At 39.2% G+C, this 19,097-nt stretch overlaps 1 protein-coding gene across 2 annotated transcripts in view; it reads left to right on the forward strand.

The window, feature by feature from the left end:
- Nucleotides 1-10,426, forward strand: part of USP7 (ubiquitin specific peptidase 7) — a 138,408-nt gene extending 127,982 nt beyond the window's left edge. For both annotated transcript variants that reach the window (XM_073362481.2, XM_073362480.2), the window contains 6 exons: nucleotides 215-315; nucleotides 882-981; nucleotides 2,152-2,271; nucleotides 3,767-3,838; nucleotides 4,192-4,282; nucleotides 6,870-10,426. In XM_073362481.2, the coding sequence (XP_073218582.1) occupies nucleotides 215-315; nucleotides 882-981; nucleotides 2,152-2,271; nucleotides 3,767-3,838; nucleotides 4,192-4,282; nucleotides 6,870-6,976 (591 nt within the window). In that variant the 3' untranslated portion in view covers nucleotides 6,977-10,426. The remainder of the gene's footprint in view (nucleotides 1-214; nucleotides 316-881; nucleotides 982-2,151; nucleotides 2,272-3,766; nucleotides 3,839-4,191; nucleotides 4,283-6,869) is intronic.
- The last annotated feature ends 8,671 nt before the right edge of the window (nucleotides 10,427-19,097 follow it).

Below are 19,097 nucleotides of genomic sequence, written 5' to 3' on the forward strand. Positions count from 1 at the left end.
TTGCTTTCTGAGCAGTGCCCTGAAAATGTTATGTGGCTTCCATAATACTGTTTCTAGGAAAAAGAATTAAAAAAAACGCGGGTTTTGTGTACACATTAGTGATCATTATCTGTTGAGCAAGGTCTAGCAATAAGTCAGATTTCAGTGTTTTCTGTGCTTTGATTTCAGTTTCTCTAATCATTGATTGTCTCATTTTAATTATTGTGTTGTAAAGGAAATAACACTATATCCAGATAAACATGGGTGTGTACGGGACCTGTTAGAAGAATGTAAAAAAGCAGTAGAACTCTGTGAGAAAGGTTCAGGAAAACTAAGGTAAGTAAAAAAGGTAGCTAAAAAACAGAGTTATTTTAAAATATAGATCAATGGATATGACACTGTGGATTTCACCTAAATGAACAATGTTGTGCTTCAAAATACAGTGAAAAATCAAATGCAAGTTAACATAGTCTGTCACTGTGGGCTTAAAAACTGTTAAGGGCTTTAGAGCTCTTAATATGAGCTAAATTCATTTAAAAAAATGATTATGCCACTTCCTAGAATTAAATCCTAGCGACACTTAACATTCATGGATTTCAACTGCAAATTCAAACAAATGACAACGATTTACTGCATTTTCATGCTATTAATTTTCCAAAATAAAGACGGTCATATAACTGGAGAGACTTCAGAAGATAATTTAAATAAACATCTGTTGGCTTGTGCTGCAGATACACTCACTCTTCAGGACTGAGTTTACTGCTTAATTATTCCAAAGTAGGAATACATTTTTAAAATAACCTGTATTCACATTTAATTCTGGATATAGTAATATCCTAAAGATTTAGCAGATACATGTTGCATTGTTTTTTAATTCTTTTCCTGTTCATTTTGGTTTTAAGGCTTCTAGAAATTGTAAGCTACAAAATAATTGGTGTCCATCAAGAAGATGAGCTGTTAGAGTGTTTATCACCAGCCACAAGTCGAACGTTTCGAATAGAGGTAAATGTTTTATCGTTTGTTTTTTGTTCATTAAAGAAATATGAGGCACTTGTTTTTGAGAGGGCTACATTATCCATCCTTAGATTCTGATATTCAAGTATTGTGGCCATTTGAATGAACTAGCTAATTGACATGATTTTATTTTTCTTCAAGAGAACCCCTCAAAAAATGGTAGAACCTAGTTACTCCTTCACTTCAGAATACCTTGAAGTTCTTGATCCTGTAACAGTTCCATTCTTACAATAACATTTGAGCATAAAATGTTAACAGGAAATGAAAGCTTTGCAAGGAGCTATCCGTGAGGAAATTGCCTCTTCATCAGTAATTCCAAGATTGACATGGGGACTCATACTGTATATTTTTATGCTTAGGCCCTATTTCCCAAGTTATAAGCCTGTTTGTGCCTGCATACTTTATTCCTTTCCTTCTTAATTAAGGTTAGATTTTTAAGTCAAATTAGATAGGTTGGGTGTGACTTTTCTCAAGATTTGCATTAAATGCCGCTAATCCTTTTTTGTTGTTGTTACTTTAAATAATTTAAGCATTCAGAACTTCACTTACATCAGAACTCATAAGTAGAAAATGAAATTAAGCTATCAATGCAAATTCGTATTGCAAGGAAGCAGGAAAGAGAGCATTGTGTTATTACTCTGGCAGCAAATCATGAGCAGTTCATGAGTAAATCAATGCTCCTGAGGACTCCCGGCTTCTGCTGTCAGTTAAAGAAAAAGGGCAAATAACAGAAGTCCATTAGAAATAGGGCCACTTCCATATCACATCAAACAAAAGCTATTTTCAGAAGGAATGGTAAAAAGAAAAGACAACATTTGACCTCTTACAGAACTTCAAGCTAAATGTGAAGTATCTTGCTACAGAGGCCCTACAATTCTAGGTCCCTGCCAGACAAGCCATAGAAGGAATTGTATGGGGTATGGAAAGCCTCTCTGGGGTGGGAAGTTCTCCCCTCACCCTCCACACCCCGACAGAGAAGACTTTTCTAAATGATGTTTTGTCAAATGGGAAACTCCATTTAGCTTTTTAAGTATGTTGTTGGTCAAATTGTTACTTATGTAAAGACCATTAGTCAGTTTTGCTTTCTGATATTTCAAGTTAATGTTTATTGTGGCAGTTTTAACTTATCATGATCACCATTTTTATATCTTAATATAGGAAATCCCTCTGGACCAGGTAGATATAGATAAGGAAAATGAGATGCTAATCACAGTAGCACATTTCCACAAAGAGGTTTTTGGGACATTTGGAATTCCATTCTTGCTGAGGATACACCAGGTACAGCATATTTCTGTTGTTCCCCTGTGGTGGTATTTAGATAACATTTCTTTAATTTCCTATACAAACAAATGTGTGATAGGTGTCAATGTATGTATTAGAGCATCACCTCTATAGAAATGCTTCTCAGAACTATTCTATTCTGACATTTGTTTTCCATCCGTTCTGACTTACGGAAGAAAATTCAAGCAGAATGGTGATCTTGTGACTAAGTCAATGAACTGGGATTCAGCAGTTCCTGCGTTTTCCACAGACTCCCTGTGTGACCCTGGTCAGGTCATTTAATATCTATGTGCCTCAGTTCCCCATTTGTAAAAATTGAGAAACTTCCTCTCTTGCGTGTGGTTATTTTAATATTGTATATTTAAATTTAATATACAATATTTATAATATTGCCACACCTCTGTTTAGATTGCAGTATCTCTGAGGTGGTGACTGTATTTCTGTGTGTGTGTACAGTGCCAAACATATTGAGACCCTGATATCAGTTGGGACTTCGAGGCACAATTGTAATTAAAATATTCCTTGTGGCTTGAAATTTCTCATGATTAGTGTTTGCCAAAAGGTTAATTTTGTGGCTAATATGAAGAAAATTGGCTCTCTTTTTTTAGTGATGGCTGTGAAAAATGAATACTTTTAACTTTCTACAAGCCTCGTTCCAACATACCTTCATAGCTCTTACGTGAAAGGGCTTGTTTTTAACACTTAGCATACACTTTAACTTCAAGGACAATGAACCCTGCAAGATTGAAAACAATTGGGTTAGAATTTTGAAAGTTAGCATCTTTTTCTGTTGTTCTTCTCATCTGCCAGTTCATATAAATATTATCTAATTCTGTAAGATTCTTGGACCCAGAAATGTGTGTATTGTCACAGAATTCAGAGAGACTAGTTGTGTGTATTCATATTTGTGATCAGTGCCAAATAAACCTTTAGTACTATTTATAAGGGAGGCTGTTTTGTTTTGTGGTGTTCCTGTTCTTGATGGCTGACTTTTGATTGATCCTTTTCTTTTTTGTGTTTTCCAGTACGTCATCTTTTGTGGGTTTATAAAATAATACAAGGCAGAGTTACTTAATTTCAAAGATAATGTTAGCTGAGGGAAAAAATTCACAGGTTATAGGAATTTAAAATGACATGGTGCTAGAGAAGATATTTCTATTTTTTTATAACACTGTTTTTCTTCTGGTTGCAATACTTCTTACTTTGTCTCTTGGCCTTAGTTGTGCAAACACATCAATCAAATTAGGAACAATTTGCATACAAGCCAATGATGACCCAGTGTGAATTGAAAATGTAGATTTCACTTACTACCATGTCATAGTAGGTGGTACTGAAATTTCTTTAATAGTTTCTGAAAATAACTGGATAATTTATGTAATTGTACTGCAGTGCAAGATTTGGCAGGAAAATCACAACAGTCACTAAACAAATTTCTCTTTATAATGATGATTTAAATGATCTTTTTTGATATCTACTGTTAAAAAATTATTAGGGTGAACACTTCAGAGAGGTGATGAAGCGGATTCAAACAATGCTGGACATCCAAGAAAAAGAATTTGAAAAGGTAACATCATGTTGGGGAGAGTTCATATTTCAATTTATTGATCCTGAGTTCAAAATAAAAAAAGCTCTAATACAGTGTACTTAAGGATTATAGAGCAGCTGTTTTACCATAAGAGACTCAATTTAGATCAAATACTATTGCGTTTTCATCAGATTATGGGATATGGGATGGGAAGAAGGTGCCATGTGGGAACGTTGGAAATAATATTTTATAGGGTTTCCCCTTCCTTTGTTTGCAATATGTGCCACTTCAGATTAATACTCTTTCTGCATGACTATACCAAATATAGGTAGCTGAAAAGACTGTAGAGTTTTATTTCCATCCAGACTCTTAACAGTTTGTTCCTTTTGAAGTTTAAGTTTGCCATTGTAATGATGGGTCGACACCAATACCTAAATGAAGATGAGTATGAAGTGAACTTGAAAGATTTTGAGCCCCAACCTGGTGAGTAGCTGGTTAATTTGACACTATTGTTTTAAATTGCAGCAGTTGCTCTGCTATTTGTTAGTTATGCAGTCATCCCTGACTCAGGAAATAAAAAGGTACATTAGTGTCCACACACTGAATATGCTTTATGTAGTTCACTCGTGTATCTGTATATAAATATAAAATGTATACGTACACTGTGTTGTGTGTAGATTAGTTAGCATGGGAGAATATACATTAAGAATGCAAATATGTGTACTTTCACACTTACAGAACCACTTGTTCCCCCATGAGTCAAATAAAGCATGTGCGCCTAAGTGGCTGAGTACTGGTGAACACACACATGCACACACACAACATATTGTACAAGAGAAGAAACCTGCAATGTAAGCTAAAAGCTTTGCTATATTGCGCATCTTACTCTAGTTCATATAAATATTCGATTTCCTCATTTTTATTGGAATAACATACATATGTAGTATTGCTATATAGTACAAAGCTCCATTCTTATCAGCTTCTTAATTTTAAGACTCCCCCAGAGGTGGTTGAACTCAAATTCTTCTCACCCATTTGTTGTAAAGAGAGACCATAATAAGGGTTCAGTGAAGGTGGAATCAAACAGGAACAGAACGTTAACTAGGGATGTTGTATAGATATACTTTAAGAGATGAGTACTGTGCTGAAATGTAACCTAATCTGTATTTGTCTGTGTACCCTGTTCGCCATGTTCTTTACTTGACTAATGCTTAGAGCTCCATTCACCATGTTTGCAGAGAGAAGCACAGCCAATACACTCTGTGGGCTTTTTACCCAGGGGAAAGCAAGCCGTGTTTGTACCACAGCCTTCTCTTAGGGGTCCCACTAGGAAAGGGTAGCTTTGAATTTACAATTGAAGCTCCAGTGTAAGTTGTGGTGAATCAATGAATGTGTTCCCTGGCCTTGCTACCCATTTTTAGGGACCCTCTCTTCTCTCTCAGTGAAGATGCTACTGCACAGCGAGAGAGCTTCTCCTGTTGGCATAGTTAATCCACTGCCACAAGAGGTGGCAGCTGTGATGACGGGGGAAGCCCTCCCATTGACATAGCGCTGTCTACACCAGGGTTAGATCGGTGTACTTGCATTACTGAAGGATGTGAATTTTTAACACCCCTGATCGATGTAGTTAAACCAATGTAAGTTTATAGTGTAGATCTGGCCTAAGATGTAGCCAGTGTGTAGACTTTTACACATGCTAAACAGGTCATGTTAAACCTGTGTCCCAGACTTTAATCGGACCAGTTTTGCACATGTGTAGACAAGGCACAGCGATTAAGTAGGCTTTTAAAACATGTTAGCTAGCATTCTTATACCACGCCTTTAAATCCTACTCTAGACAAGACCTAAAAAAGAATACTAGTTTTCTGTCATTAATCAGTGGTGAGTAGTGTTATGCTGTGCGATGGTATCTCTTTAAAAGGCATTGATTACATATGTTTTTATAATGCACTGTCCATTATGCCAAGATGTAAAAGAATTTACTTTTTCAATGGGGAAAATGTATCCGAAGTGCGCGCACACAAACCTTCTAGAGGAAAAAGGTCAAGTATTTCACACTTCAGTCATCACAGTTGGCTGATTTGAATCCAGTGTCAGATCCTTGTTGCTATAGGGTTTTTAAGCTACTGTCGTCTTCATTTCACTCCAAAGAACATTTGATGCATTTTGGACACCTTAAAGGGAGCTCTCTTCCGTTTGTAAGAAATATATAGACAGCATTCTAAAGATATTACAGTGCATAATGAAAACTAACTATTGGCAACACAAAATATTGAATTGGACAGCTGACAAAATTCCTGTATTTTAATGCTTTCAAAATGTTTGTAAACTTTTTTGGATGACTAAAATCAGGGGCTCAATTGCATGATTTCTTCAAAAACTCCAACTAGAGTTAATTAACATGAGTGTATTTTAATGCTATTAAGTCTAAGGGCTTGTCTTCACTACTGTGCTAAATCAGCACCACTGCAGCGTGTCTGGTAAAGATGCACTACATCAACGGGAGAGCATTTCCTTGCTTATATAGCACGGTACGAACACTGCTCTAAGTCGATGTAACTTGCGTTACTTGGCAGGTGGCTTTTTCATATCCCTGAGCAACGTAAGTTAGCAGTCATGTAGACAAGCCCCAAGTAAATCACATGGCAAGAGTAACCTAAAATATGGTAGTAATAAAGTACAGCCTCCAATACTTGGTATTTCTAAATGGTATTTTCCTCTTCAGAAGAGGCTCAACTTTTCTTTTATTCAGAGAACTATGAAAGCTGATGCATTCAGACTCATGTCTTTGGGCATAAAGTAGTACAGCAATTATTCACTTTTAGCATATTGTCTGTAAAACTGTGGTAACAACAGCTAAGTAGTGTGTATGTATCCAGTAGATCCAAGGACACAGCTTAGGGTATTAGTGGAAATGCAGTGGTTGCTATGAAAACATTCTACAGACTTCTGGAGTGCTTCAGTACTGTAAGAGTCAGGCTGTTCCGTGTAAGGCATGCAAATATTTTGTGCAAATGTAAGGTTCCTACTGTGTCTTAAAAGCTTATTTGGTTTTTTTTTCCTCTTCTAGGCAACATGTCTCATCCAAGGCCATGGCTAGGGCTTGACCATTTCAATAAAGCCCCAAAGAGAAGTCGCTACACTTACCTTGAAAAAGCTATTAAAATCCATAACTGACTTACCCAACCAGTTTGTTCAAGGCAAGGGACAAATGTCAGTGTGTGTGTGCACCTTTTTAACAACAGTAGAACTTTGGTACACGTGCACTATATCTGAAGTCTTCAGCAAGAGGATTTGCTGCTGATGTTAATTTTATTTTGTTGAGGCTGTTCAGTTTGGCTTCTCTGTATCTATTGACTGCCCTTTTTGAGCAAAATGAAGGTGTTTTTATAAAGCTTGGATGCCAATGAGAGTTATTTTATGGTAAACGTAATGCAAGGCAATTGTCAGCATAATGAGGGAAGAGTTAGTAGAACAGTTGACATTGGCAAAATATTTGTCTGTAGTACGTTTATAGATGGCATAAGCTGTCTGGCTGCCCTTCCTGGTGTGGTATTCCCCATCACTGCAGCTAGTAAGTCTTATGTTTAGACTCACATCAGATTTATTTCCTTCAGTTATACTTTAAATGACATTTTTGTGCATTTGTAAATGCAAAAAACCTCACATCATCAATAAATAGCAATCTCTACTTCATTGTGTACATTGTTGGCACTTATTTGGGATTTTTGTCTCCTCCAGCTTCATAGGATCCTTTTTTAATAAACTAGTTCCTATGTTGTTCAGTCGCTACTTGCATCCCATTTTGCCAAGTGGATGCTCTGGGTCCTAAAAGATATTTGGGCATTTTTATTCAATTTAAAAACATTGACGAATACCATTGAGAATTACTATGCTGCCTTTTGACAAATAGAATGACACTCAAAGTTGGCAAAAGCAGGATAATAAATATAATTAATTTAGTTAACATGGGAAGAGATGGGAAAAAACACAAGAAATAGCCTTTCAGCACAGAGGGCATGCTCACTAGTGTTTTAGTAAGCTGTTGACTTTGTAAAAAAATAAATAAAAACAAAAAACAAAACAAAAAAACCAAAAAACAAAAATAAATTGTATATTTAATGAACATGTACAATTTAACACTTGGAGGTTAATTTTGTTGGGTGAGTCTGCAAGTGAATTTCACTGATGTTGTTATTCATTGTGTGTAGTTTTATTTCAGTCCCCAGACTGCTTCCTTTTATTTTGGAGCTAATGCCAGCTGAGTGTCTAGTTTTGAGTGCAGTACAAATAGAATCAGCAATTCACACTTTTAATTTTACATTCTTTTCCAGTACTTTATTTTGTTTCTGTAGCCGCAGTGTACAACAACTCTTCCTGTATATTGCCTTTTTTGCTGGAAAATGTTGTATGTTGAATAAAATTTTCTATAAAATTTTACTTCGATGAGTGATGACGTGGAGGTTGAAGAAGATTTCTACTCTCCCTGGAAGTACAGTTTTCATTTATAATAAGGTTTTACTGAGATGTTTTTTTTTTTTTCCCAGTATTGCCAATGTATATCCCTGGATTTGGTTGGTTTTTGGGTTTCGGAGCGGTCTGGGAGGGATTGTTTTGTTTTGTGAATTTTTTTGATTCTGTTTCTTTTGTTGGTGTTTTGCCTCTAACTAGTCACATTCGAGCTTAGGAAATAAAAGGTTTTCCAGGAGGGAACCATGTACAAATAAGATGAATGAAAAATTATTTTACTAGTTTGTTTGTAAAGCTGTAGTAGAGTCTTTGTAGTAGACTTGACTCTGCCTGCCTTGTACAAAACTTTTGTTGTCCAGAATCTCAAATCTAATATTATAAATGGTGTAAAGTAAAATCTGGAGTCTCTAAAGGTAAGCTCTCAATAGATTTATAGATTATTGCTGTAATGTGTTCCTTGTATTCATAATCAAAAACATTCTTAGAAGCTTACTTTCATTAGACCTGTCAATAAACATTTAATAGGGGTTATATACGTGATGGCCTTTATAATTTTTTCTGAAATTGAATATGGTTGTTGTCAAAAACAGCAGGAGTGTTTTGTTTTTTAACTAAATCTATAGTTCCCCCCCATTTCAGTTTTAAAATGAATTTAATTTCCTGCTTCTGGTTTTAACTATCCGTGTAGTGGGAGATTTTTTTGTTTGTTTTTGTAATTGTATGTTGTGTTGCTTTTAATTATGTTTATTTCCAATCAAGGTAAACCCAAGTTTAAATTAGTTTTGTCCTCCATTTTAGGTGGATAAAAGTGGTTTAAATAGCATGCCTTGAGGAAGTAAAGATTTCCTTTGCTTCATGTGTGTGTTAACTGGTGAGGGTTGTGCTATAATCCAGGGCAACTGGTGCTTACAGAAAGCTCAGATTGTACTTTAGATGTTCTTTAGTTGTGCCATCCAGAAGTAATGGGCGCGCTCTACATTTCTTGGATGTAAATGTTAGGATAGCCTAGTATAGAATCCACCTTGCTCTTGAAAATCATTGAGCCTTCAGAGTCACACAAAGTAGTAACACGGACTGTGGCCTGTTTTAGAAGATATCTCAAGTAATCATAACTGCTTTTTATACTTCAGAAGAGAACATCCATTTCACTTTTGTACTAGTTAGTTCTTGGGTGCCTTTTAATGTCAGATCTGTAGTTTTACTTGCTTCACTGTCATGTACTTATTGGTAGCACTAGTGCACCAGTTTTGAAAGGGCCCCACATATGTAAAGCATTTTGTTCCTTCCAACTTTTTCTGTCATTGAGGTTTTCTGAGAAGATTTGGAGCACAGTAACTTGCTATTTGAGGAGGGAAAGGTTTAGAGACTTTGTTGAAGGTGTGAATGTTTGAAATACCTAACACTATGAAGAGCAGAGTATGGTAGGGTATTATCTCAGATGCATTCTCCTTGTTTAATTCTTTTTAAGAATTTACAATTCTTTAATCTTCAAAATGAGGATGATTTCAATTTTGAGTTTGTATTTTGGATCATAGATGAGTAGTAGACACAGACTGCATTAAATTACAGTGGTAAAACAAGAAGATAAGTCAAGCACTGTTACGCAGGATCACATATTTATTACAATGGGTAACCTAAATTCCTTCTATAAAAATAGAAAAAAATGTTACTGATATTTATATAGTGCTTTTCATTCCAAAGGATCCCAAAGTGCTTTACCAGTTCTATACATACAGCACCACTGATAGCATCACATCTGGAGTTTGGTGTGGCAAGCAGTGAGCACACTTAACAGTGGTGAGGAGGGGTTTGGCCAGCCCCACCAGCCAAACCCCCTACTGGTACAAATCAGGCAAGGTTTGTGTTGACACACATGCATAGTAAACTACATGGAACTCAGCATACTATATCTACCTCAGCCCTTCACCCTTCTGAGCTGACGCTACTGGGCTGTGAACCTGTAGTTCCAGAGAGTCTTTAAGTGTCTCAGACCTGAGGCTTGGACTAGTCAGTGTGTCCTCTGGGTTTCGTGCTGGCTGTGGTTGTCAGTATGTAGATCTAAGCTGTGCTGTGTTTTTGCTATCTAGTATCCTGATAGAAACCATTTTCTGTAGGAACTGTACATATTGTAAATAAAATAACTAGGATAACACTGAACCTGTGTCTGTGTCCACTCATTTGCTTTTCTATTAGAAATTTAATGACCTTGAATCAAAAGCTACTGAACTGCTCAGAAGTCATGACAACTTGGTCTTGATCGTAGACTTGTATTTTTCAGAATGCATCACAATCCCTTGGAAAGTCTAAGCATTTCTTGAAGTGTTTTTCTATCAAAAATGGTCTTCATGATACAAAAGGTAGTGCTGGCCAGAGGACAGACAATTCCTTTTCACAGCAACTTTTGAGGTTTTGAAATATATTTTTTTTCCACATGGGAACAAAACCAAAGCCTTTCAAATGTTCTCAAACATGGACTTGTCAACATTCATATTTTGGGTGGAAACTAGCTCTGTGATTTGGAAGGAGGGGTGTGTATGTCTGTTCTGGAGGTCAGAGCACTGGCCTGGCATAGGAGTCCCAGATCCTTTCTATGCCCAATGCAAGGGACTTGAACTTGCATCTCCCACATCCCAGTGCCCTAACCATCAGGCTATAGCGTGAATCTCTTTGTCAAAAAAACTTCCCAATAAAAAGTTTGTCTAAATAGATAAATCTCCATGAAATGCGTCTGCTTTGCATCATTGTATTTCAGCCAAGTTTCACTTTGGTGCAAATGTTTCAACTAGCTCTGGAAAATGGCTATTATGAGTCTAAAATCAGATGTGAGAAACTTCTTGTTTTTCTCCCCATTTTACAGAGCTTCCTGCTAGGAAAGAGAGTAACTTCGAAACTGAACTATAACCTTTTGAAAGCAAAAACTGTTTCCTATTTCACAACAGGATTTTGTAAAGGAGACCAATTAAGAATCCTATTTTAAATGTCTTAGTGAAAGATACTGTAAAATCCTTTTCATGAGTGAGACTTCAAAGATGGTCTCAAAATGAAAACAGAATGAGTGCCGCACTCTAAATGTGTATGACCTACCAGGTGACTTACATAGAATATATTGCACAAAGCTTGTGCAGTGCTGCTGAAAACAGCTGGCATGTCTGAACTTCCCATTCATTTGACTGCTGGTTCCATAAGAAACTGCTCTGGCTACAGTGTGATCTGTGTAATTCTGAAGAACCCATGCAACAGAGACAAAGATTAAGCAGTGCCAGCTCAATGAATAGGAGTAAAAATGTTTTAAATGCCATTTTCAATGTTTTATCTAAATTGAGGTTGTGAGCACTTGCCTGCTATTTTGCAGTGCCTACACTTTTGCCCCCCAAAAAAGATGGAAAACATCACCACCGCCTTTGGATCTGAAATTTCTCATGCTTTGTTCTCAGCTCAGAAGTAAAATTTTAGGATAGTCCATCTGCAGAAAATGAGCTCACAGCTGCAAGTTTTTCAGTACACTTCAATTCCTGTTGAGCTCATAAGATCATATTCAATAAGTGCCTTTTAATGTTACCTAGTCATGAAAGTATTTCTGTACAACCCCATGACTTCAATTCAGGCAGCTGGACTGCTCTGCCACTTGCTCTGTCACAAGTAAACAAATTGGGCTGTTTAGAAGCACCCTCATTCTAGCTTACCTATTAAGCAAAAGGAGGGTCTGTGTTTTTCTTCTGCAAAGCAAATTTTTCAGTTCAGGATTTAAGGTGATTTTCAGGCAAAATGATACCGTAGAAACAAGAGGAAGGGAAGAACAATCATCCATCCTGCAGTTCCATGGTGATATAGTCAACATTGTGGTGACTATTTCCCTTGGGGCCAAATTCTCTGTACACTGGATCTTCTGAGGCTGGATAGCTATACACCTCCCTCTCACTCATCTCTGCAGAGGGGTAAGTGCACCTGTTTCAATCTGATGCATCCATTTCTAAAAATAGACTCTTGTTGGTATTTTATTTCCTATGGGCAAAATTTGAAGGTCTGGGTACCACCCTGTTCCACCTAGATCATTCTTCCAATGGACGGGGAGATAAGAAAAACAGTCCCCAGCCCATAAGAGTATTCTGACCATGACCTAGCATCTGAGCATCCCAAACTTAAATACACTGCATTTTTAAAGGCGTTGTCTGCAATAGAAAATGCTGTACCTACATTCTATCAATAGCATAAACACTAGTGTAGACAGGGCTTAAGCATTTTTACCAGCTGCTCTGAGCCTCTTTGCATGACATGGTGGTAAAAGCCACTGAGCCCCGTCTGCATTAACAGTTGTTCCATTGCTAGCACAAGTGCAACTGCTGGAAAATGAGCACATTCTAACGGGGATGCACCTAAAGATGGTCATAAGATGTAGTTGGCTTAAATCAAGCTTTTTAGACTGGGTATCTTTACCTAAAACTGGCCTCAGCAGCTTCCTATTTCCTTTCCCCTGAAACATTTTGTGGTCGAAACAGCGTAGTCACAGGAAGATGGATACAAGTCTCAGGTGTTATGAGAACTCCTACTGATGCTAGAAACTCATCTTATGCTTCCAAAGCAGTTATGACTGAAAAGGTGACTTTGGCCCAGAAAGGAGGAAGACAAAAGCAGTTAATTGTATTTCTCCTGCAGCTCGTTTTTTTGTCTTATATACAAGCTGATGTATATCTGTTCACAAAAATCTGCCTTGCAGTTCTGTAGCAAGAAGGATTGCTTGTGCTTACAAGGTGCTCTTGGGACTTTTCACTTCAACCCACGTTTTTCTCTCTGAAGAGCTTCTTTTCCAGAGGATGAGCAGGGACCCTGAAAAATATATTCCATGCACACACAACCATTCCATCTCTTCCCAGGACTCTCAGAAAAGTTGGTACTCCACTCTTCTTCCCATAGCCACAAATTGCCCTTCTGAATCTCTTCTCCAATCCAGTCTAGATCTTTCTCTAGCAGCCTGGATAGAGTCTGAGCCACAGGCTCTAGTGGCTATGGGGCTATCTGATTAATTAGTAATTAAGCCCTTAAGGGTATGCCTACACTGCAGCTGGAAGCAAGCCTCCCAGCCTGGGTAGAAAGTTGTGCTAGAGAGGCTCAAGCTAACATGCTAAAAACAGCTGTGTGAATGTTGCAGCACTGATGGAGAGAGCTTGGACCCAGTGTGTCAGGTGGACTTGAGCTTTGGTGACTAGCCTTAGCCTCTGCCAGTTTCGCAACATCCCCACAGGTATTTTAGCACGTTAGCACAAGCTGAGATAACATGTCTGTCTGCCCAGGCTGGGAGGCTTCTCCCAGCTGCAGTGTAGGCATACCCTTAATGTCCTGTAGCAATCTAGTCTCTTCCAGTCTCTAGTAACGTATAGGCAACTTACTGCTGTGGACAGAAACTTTTCACCCACAACATCCCCAATCCCTTAGATCTCAGAGCTCTTCAAGCACAGCTGAATTTTGGGTTGTCAGCAATCACCCTTCATAGAAAAGTTTTTAAACTCAGCAGTTTGCAGGAAAGTGGAATTGGGGTAGGGGGGACCCTCCCACCTATCAAACATATTTGGATATAGCTCTCCTCAAATCAAAGCTCTACCTCATGGTCCCCCTCAGGTCCTGTCCATCCCTGGCTGCTGTTGCCGTTCTCAGCATGATTATTTCCACATATAAGTTGGGAGAAAGAGCTACTCTCACCTGTTAAGAGGAACCATTTCAGATCTTCCACGAGGATTCAGTGCCTGGTGTTCAAGTCATCTATCACTTGGAAATTGCCCTACCGAGTTTTTGCCCATCTCCTAAATCCTGTGCTTTGGCACAAGTTAGATGTGGTAAGAGTCCTTAAGTTCTATTTACATAGAACCACCTAGTTAAATGAGCTTGTGTTCACTTGCATTCCCTCATGTCATGCTCAGCAGCTCAAGAAGTTTGAAGCAAACAGTCTAGCTCTGAAGAACTTAAAATACCAGAATCAGTCAAAATTATCTCCCGTTAAGTCTACAAAAGAAAGGGGGAGGAGAGAGAAGTTTTATCATGAGACACTTCCCTGACGTGATAGAATATTCACTTGGATCATGACAGATGATCTAGGACGAGGGTAAGAGAGGTGCATAACTAGCCTGAACTGCTCAGGGCTCCTTTAGTTCTCAAATCACAATAATAATTTAGTTCTAATAACAGACTTTTTTTCAGTTTTTGATTATAGTTTATCTGCATGAGCAGAGAGGACTATAGGATATGAAGATAGTTCAGCCAGGTAGAGTGGGTATTTTGTTTCTAGGTGCTTTAACACTACCGCTACCTTTGATGTTGATCATGCCAAAAAAGAATCCTCTCTTCGAGCCGTTAAGTTCTATAGCACAAGGGGCTAAGTAACGAGGCCTTTTTGTCACATTTCCCCTCATTCCTTGAAGTCCTGAGGAAGGTCCAATGGGAAAGAGGCTACCCTGCCTGCTTGTATTGCCAGAGTGGTCCCAGAAATCATGATTCAGGAACTTTAATAAAGTGTCTCATGCTTTTAACTTAGCTAATCTGGTCTTGAAGATCCCCTTTCACCTTTAGACCTAGGATCTTGAAACTCAAAGGCCTGCACAATGACAGATGAACTAGAATCTCATGGCGCTTCCTCTGAAGTCATTTCTACTGTGCTAAAAATTATAGAAACTTAGATTTTTTCCTCTACCTTGCGGCAAAAGACTAGAATTCTGTCACCTGTCTGCTCATTTTACTTTATTTATTTTATTTAATTTTATTCAGGAGGGGATTGGCTTTAAGACCTTAAACATTGTAGGATCTTGGGGATACCAAATTGTTTTACTCAGTTTGTACAGCACCTGATCTCAATTTGGGTCCCTAGGACTGCTATAATATAAATAAGCCTTATATACCTACAAACTGGCACAGGTTTAACTGAAGGTACGTTTTTTAAGATTTTAGTTAAACTGGTTTAAGTTTGTATATAGACAATCTTCTTTTGGTGGAAGAATAGAGTATTGGGATTTTTTTAAGTAGTAAGCTAAACAAATCAAACCTATAATGGTTCAAAAAAGAACTAGATAAATTCATGGAGGATAGGTCCATCAATGGTTAATAGCCAGGATGGGGTCCCTAGCCTCTGTTTGGCAGAAGCTGGGAATGAGTAACGGGGGATGGATCACTTGATGATTACCTGTTCTGTTCATTCCCTCGGGGGCATCTGGTATTTGCCACTGTCGACTAGATGGACCTTTTGGTCTTATAGCTGTTCTTATCTGTATGCGCAAACCTACACCCAGTTTACTGAAACAGTTTTAAAACACACCATTAGTTAATCTGATGTCAAATAGATCAGCTCTAAGTCATCAAAAAAATTACAAGCTCTCAGGAACTTCCCTGATGGAACTTCCCTATCCTACTTGTAGCATGTTCCCAAAAGCAGTAGAATTAAACCTCCATGCACGGTCATTTTCTCAAGATTGCACCCTCAATTATAAAAGTCTAGCCAGCTGAAAGACCAAGAACACCGTTCAGGTTTGAGTGTGAACGGATATTTATTAATGAGATTAAATGTATCCTATAGGGAAACATGTCCTCAATAAAATCTGTGCTAACCTATTAGTCTTTGGTTAGCTTCCACAGGTACGACTGAAGGCACGGCTCGGGGACAGTGATAGTGCTATAGGGGGTATGGAGGACATAATTCGTGCATTTCTCACAGCGGCCATTGCACTGGATGGACATGCTTTATCATTGTTTGTAAAACTATAAATAAATAAATGGACCCGAGGTCATTCGCTAGTGACCAGGCATGAGAAGAACAGAACTCTGCTCAATTTTCAGGTTGAGTTTGCAGGGTTGCTGGTTAGAGATAAATAGCCTCCTAGCTGTAAACTGCACCACCTTCCCGTGGTGTAACTGCCAGACAAAATAGGGAGTCTTTCAGAAGCTGCTTTTTTTTTTTTTTTTTTTTTTTTTAAAGTCTCTTCAGAGTCAGAATTTACTTTGTTACCCACCTGGAATGTAAAATTTCTGGGTCTGGAGTAGTTTAGAAGAGAGAAGAAATCATAGCACCATTGTTTGAATCTTCCCCCTTTTTTTTTCCCCTCAAAATAATATTGAATGATTAGATAAATACTGCAGCTTACCCATTTAAATGGGGGTATTTCCCTTTTGGGTCAATTGATGGCCTTATATAAAAGTATTGGTAATAATGATCAGGCTTCAGAAATGAGGGGCTCCAATACTCTCAGTGCTGTCTGAGTAATGAATTTCAGCTAGATGAAATGGAAGAATTTAAGGGAATATTTTTGAGACGCCTTTTGCTTATTGCCCAGCTTGGCAAGCATTGTAGTGTGCAACTGCCCCACCAGCCATGCTGGCCAGATGAGGTCCTCCCTGGATTAGATGGAGTATTGGACCTCCCGAGCCTCTGGGGAGAAGAGACTGCAGGTACCGCTACAGATTAGTCATAGAAGTGTGGACAATGACAGAGACTTCCCAGAGGATACAGGTGAAGGGGTGTGACCGGGATCAGGAGCACTACCCTATGAAAGTGAAGGAAATGTGGCAGACATACCGCAAGGCCAGGGAGTTCAATAGTCAATCTGGTGCCAAGCTGCAGACCTGCTGCTTTTACACACAGCTGAATGCTATATGTGGTGGAGTCACCAGCATCCCACAGACTGCCATGGATGCCTTGATGGACCCTAAGATAGAGACCCTTGCTATGAACAACGAGGAGGAGCAGGAGGAAAGCCATGCAGTGGAGGGGTCGCATTGAGCTGTGAACCACAGTCTAGCCAGTCCCGCCAGCTGAGTACGGAAAAGCCTGATCCAGGGGAAGGAACTTCGGATAAGTGTGTGCATGCATCCTCCGATAAATGTGAAGATGGCTCCCAGCCCAACCCCAAATTAGCAGGACATAGGTATCTGCTTTTCATTGTTTTACTCAAACAAGAAGAGGTAGAGGTACAACTAATTTAGGGATAGGTGTCTGCTTTTCTTTCCCCTATAGGATTAGTGGAGAGCCATGTGAAGCAGTTTGCTTATGTACTCAGGGATATCCCATGTATCCTCTTGAGAGATCTCAATGAAACTTTCATGGAAATACTCTGCAATCCTCTCCCTAAGGTTTCTACAGCTTGCTGCCTTAATTCCTGTGTCTGCAGTAGGACGCTTTCCCATCCCACTCCCCTGTGACTTTGGCAGACACCACTGCAGTAAATGGGATGATAGCTTCTGGGCCTGGGCCGCTTCGGGGTGCCAGCAGCAGCTGTGATCTCTGTGCCTTTGTTACCCTCAGAAGTGAGAGATCCACTCAAATCACCAGGGCCTTTGGAAAGTAGGGCCATTACTCGGTGCCCTGGCCCTGTACTCATGCCCAAGGAAATAGGGGCCAACTTTTTTTTGTTTGTTTCACCCAAACAATTCCCTTTTTTTCCTCCCCCCACCCCAGCAGGCTGTACTTATCATGGCTGTAGCTGGACAATGGTGGTGTGCAGAGGCTGAAGAAGCTGAAGTGTCAATAAGCTTGTCTTATTTAAAACTCTTATGGGAATAAGGGATGGGAGTACTGAAATTTATCTTTTGCTTTCCACTATAAATTCAATGACGCATCTGTCTGTTTTATCTATAGCTGCCACCGTTGTGGCCTTGAGGGGTGCCTGCACCACATCCAGGGAACACCTGACCTTAAGGCAGTGGAGGAGAAAAAAGTGGATTAGGGAGGACCTGTTCAATGAGATCCTGCAAACCAGTGCTTCATCAGACCTTGAATGGAAAGCCTGGAGGGTGAATATAGCAGACAGCCTGGAGAAGGGAAGAGTGATTAGGAGAGAGATCCAGGTTTTCCAGCAGGTAAAAGATTGGTAGATTGGCATAATGGGGCTTGTCAGGCTGCAAACGTAAATGCTCCAGGCTCTCGTTGACCTACCCGTCCAGCAGTCACATGCGTGCCTCCCTTTGCAGTCAATGGAGAATCACATTTCAGCAGTCCCCTGCATTCCTCCCTCCCAACATTCCATGTGGCATCACAGGTTGCATTCCTATCCTACCACTTCACTGTGGGGGACCGTGAGGACCACCACAGCTTCACCTATGCTGAGCTGTGATAGCCACACCAGGTGTATGTTTGGCTGAAGTGGCCACGTTTTTCTAGCATTCTAATTTTATATTCTGTTTTGTTTTTCACTGTTTTATTTTTCCTGCACATTCTTTGCACTTTTTTGTTACGCAATAATGTTTTTGAGATAAATTAATCTTTATTACTTCATGACATACATGAATGAATGCCGAGCACTGTCTAAAGCGCACAGGAGTTAGAATTGAACAGGACCACAGAACTCGTAGGTTGAGTGCAAAACATGTAATATTTATAAATGTGCAGTAAGCACTGCATAATTCACAGGTTCATTGAAAGACTCTGTGATAGTCACAAATGTACACCAAGCGCGGCACAAAACTTCAGGGCCAGGTACCATGCTGTCCAGCACAGCGCATTACCATGACTGTCTGTCAAAAGTGCTCTTTCGAGGCCTCCCTCTGCTGCATAGCTTCACATTGAGCAATTCTAATGGCTGTTGTGTCTGGCTGTTCAAAGTCAGCAGACAGCCGCTCCCGCTCCGCACGACCACCCCAGCAGCAGCTTTTCCCACTTTGTCTCAGAAATATGGTGCAGGACCCAACAAGGAGCTATTACCACTGAGATATTTTTCTCACCGAGATCTGATCTAGTGGGTAAATGCCACCACCATCCCTTCAATGTAGCAAAAGCACATTCAATTGTCATTCTATACCTTCGGAGCTGGTAGCTGAATTTTACCTTGGAGCTGTAGAGCTGGCCAGTGTGTGGCTT

This window comes from Lepidochelys kempii, chromosome 10 (assembly GCF_965140285.1).
Source record: "Lepidochelys kempii isolate rLepKem1 chromosome 10, rLepKem1.hap1, whole genome shotgun sequence".
Classification (NCBI taxonomy): domain Eukaryota; kingdom Metazoa; phylum Chordata; order Testudines; family Cheloniidae; genus Lepidochelys; species Lepidochelys kempii.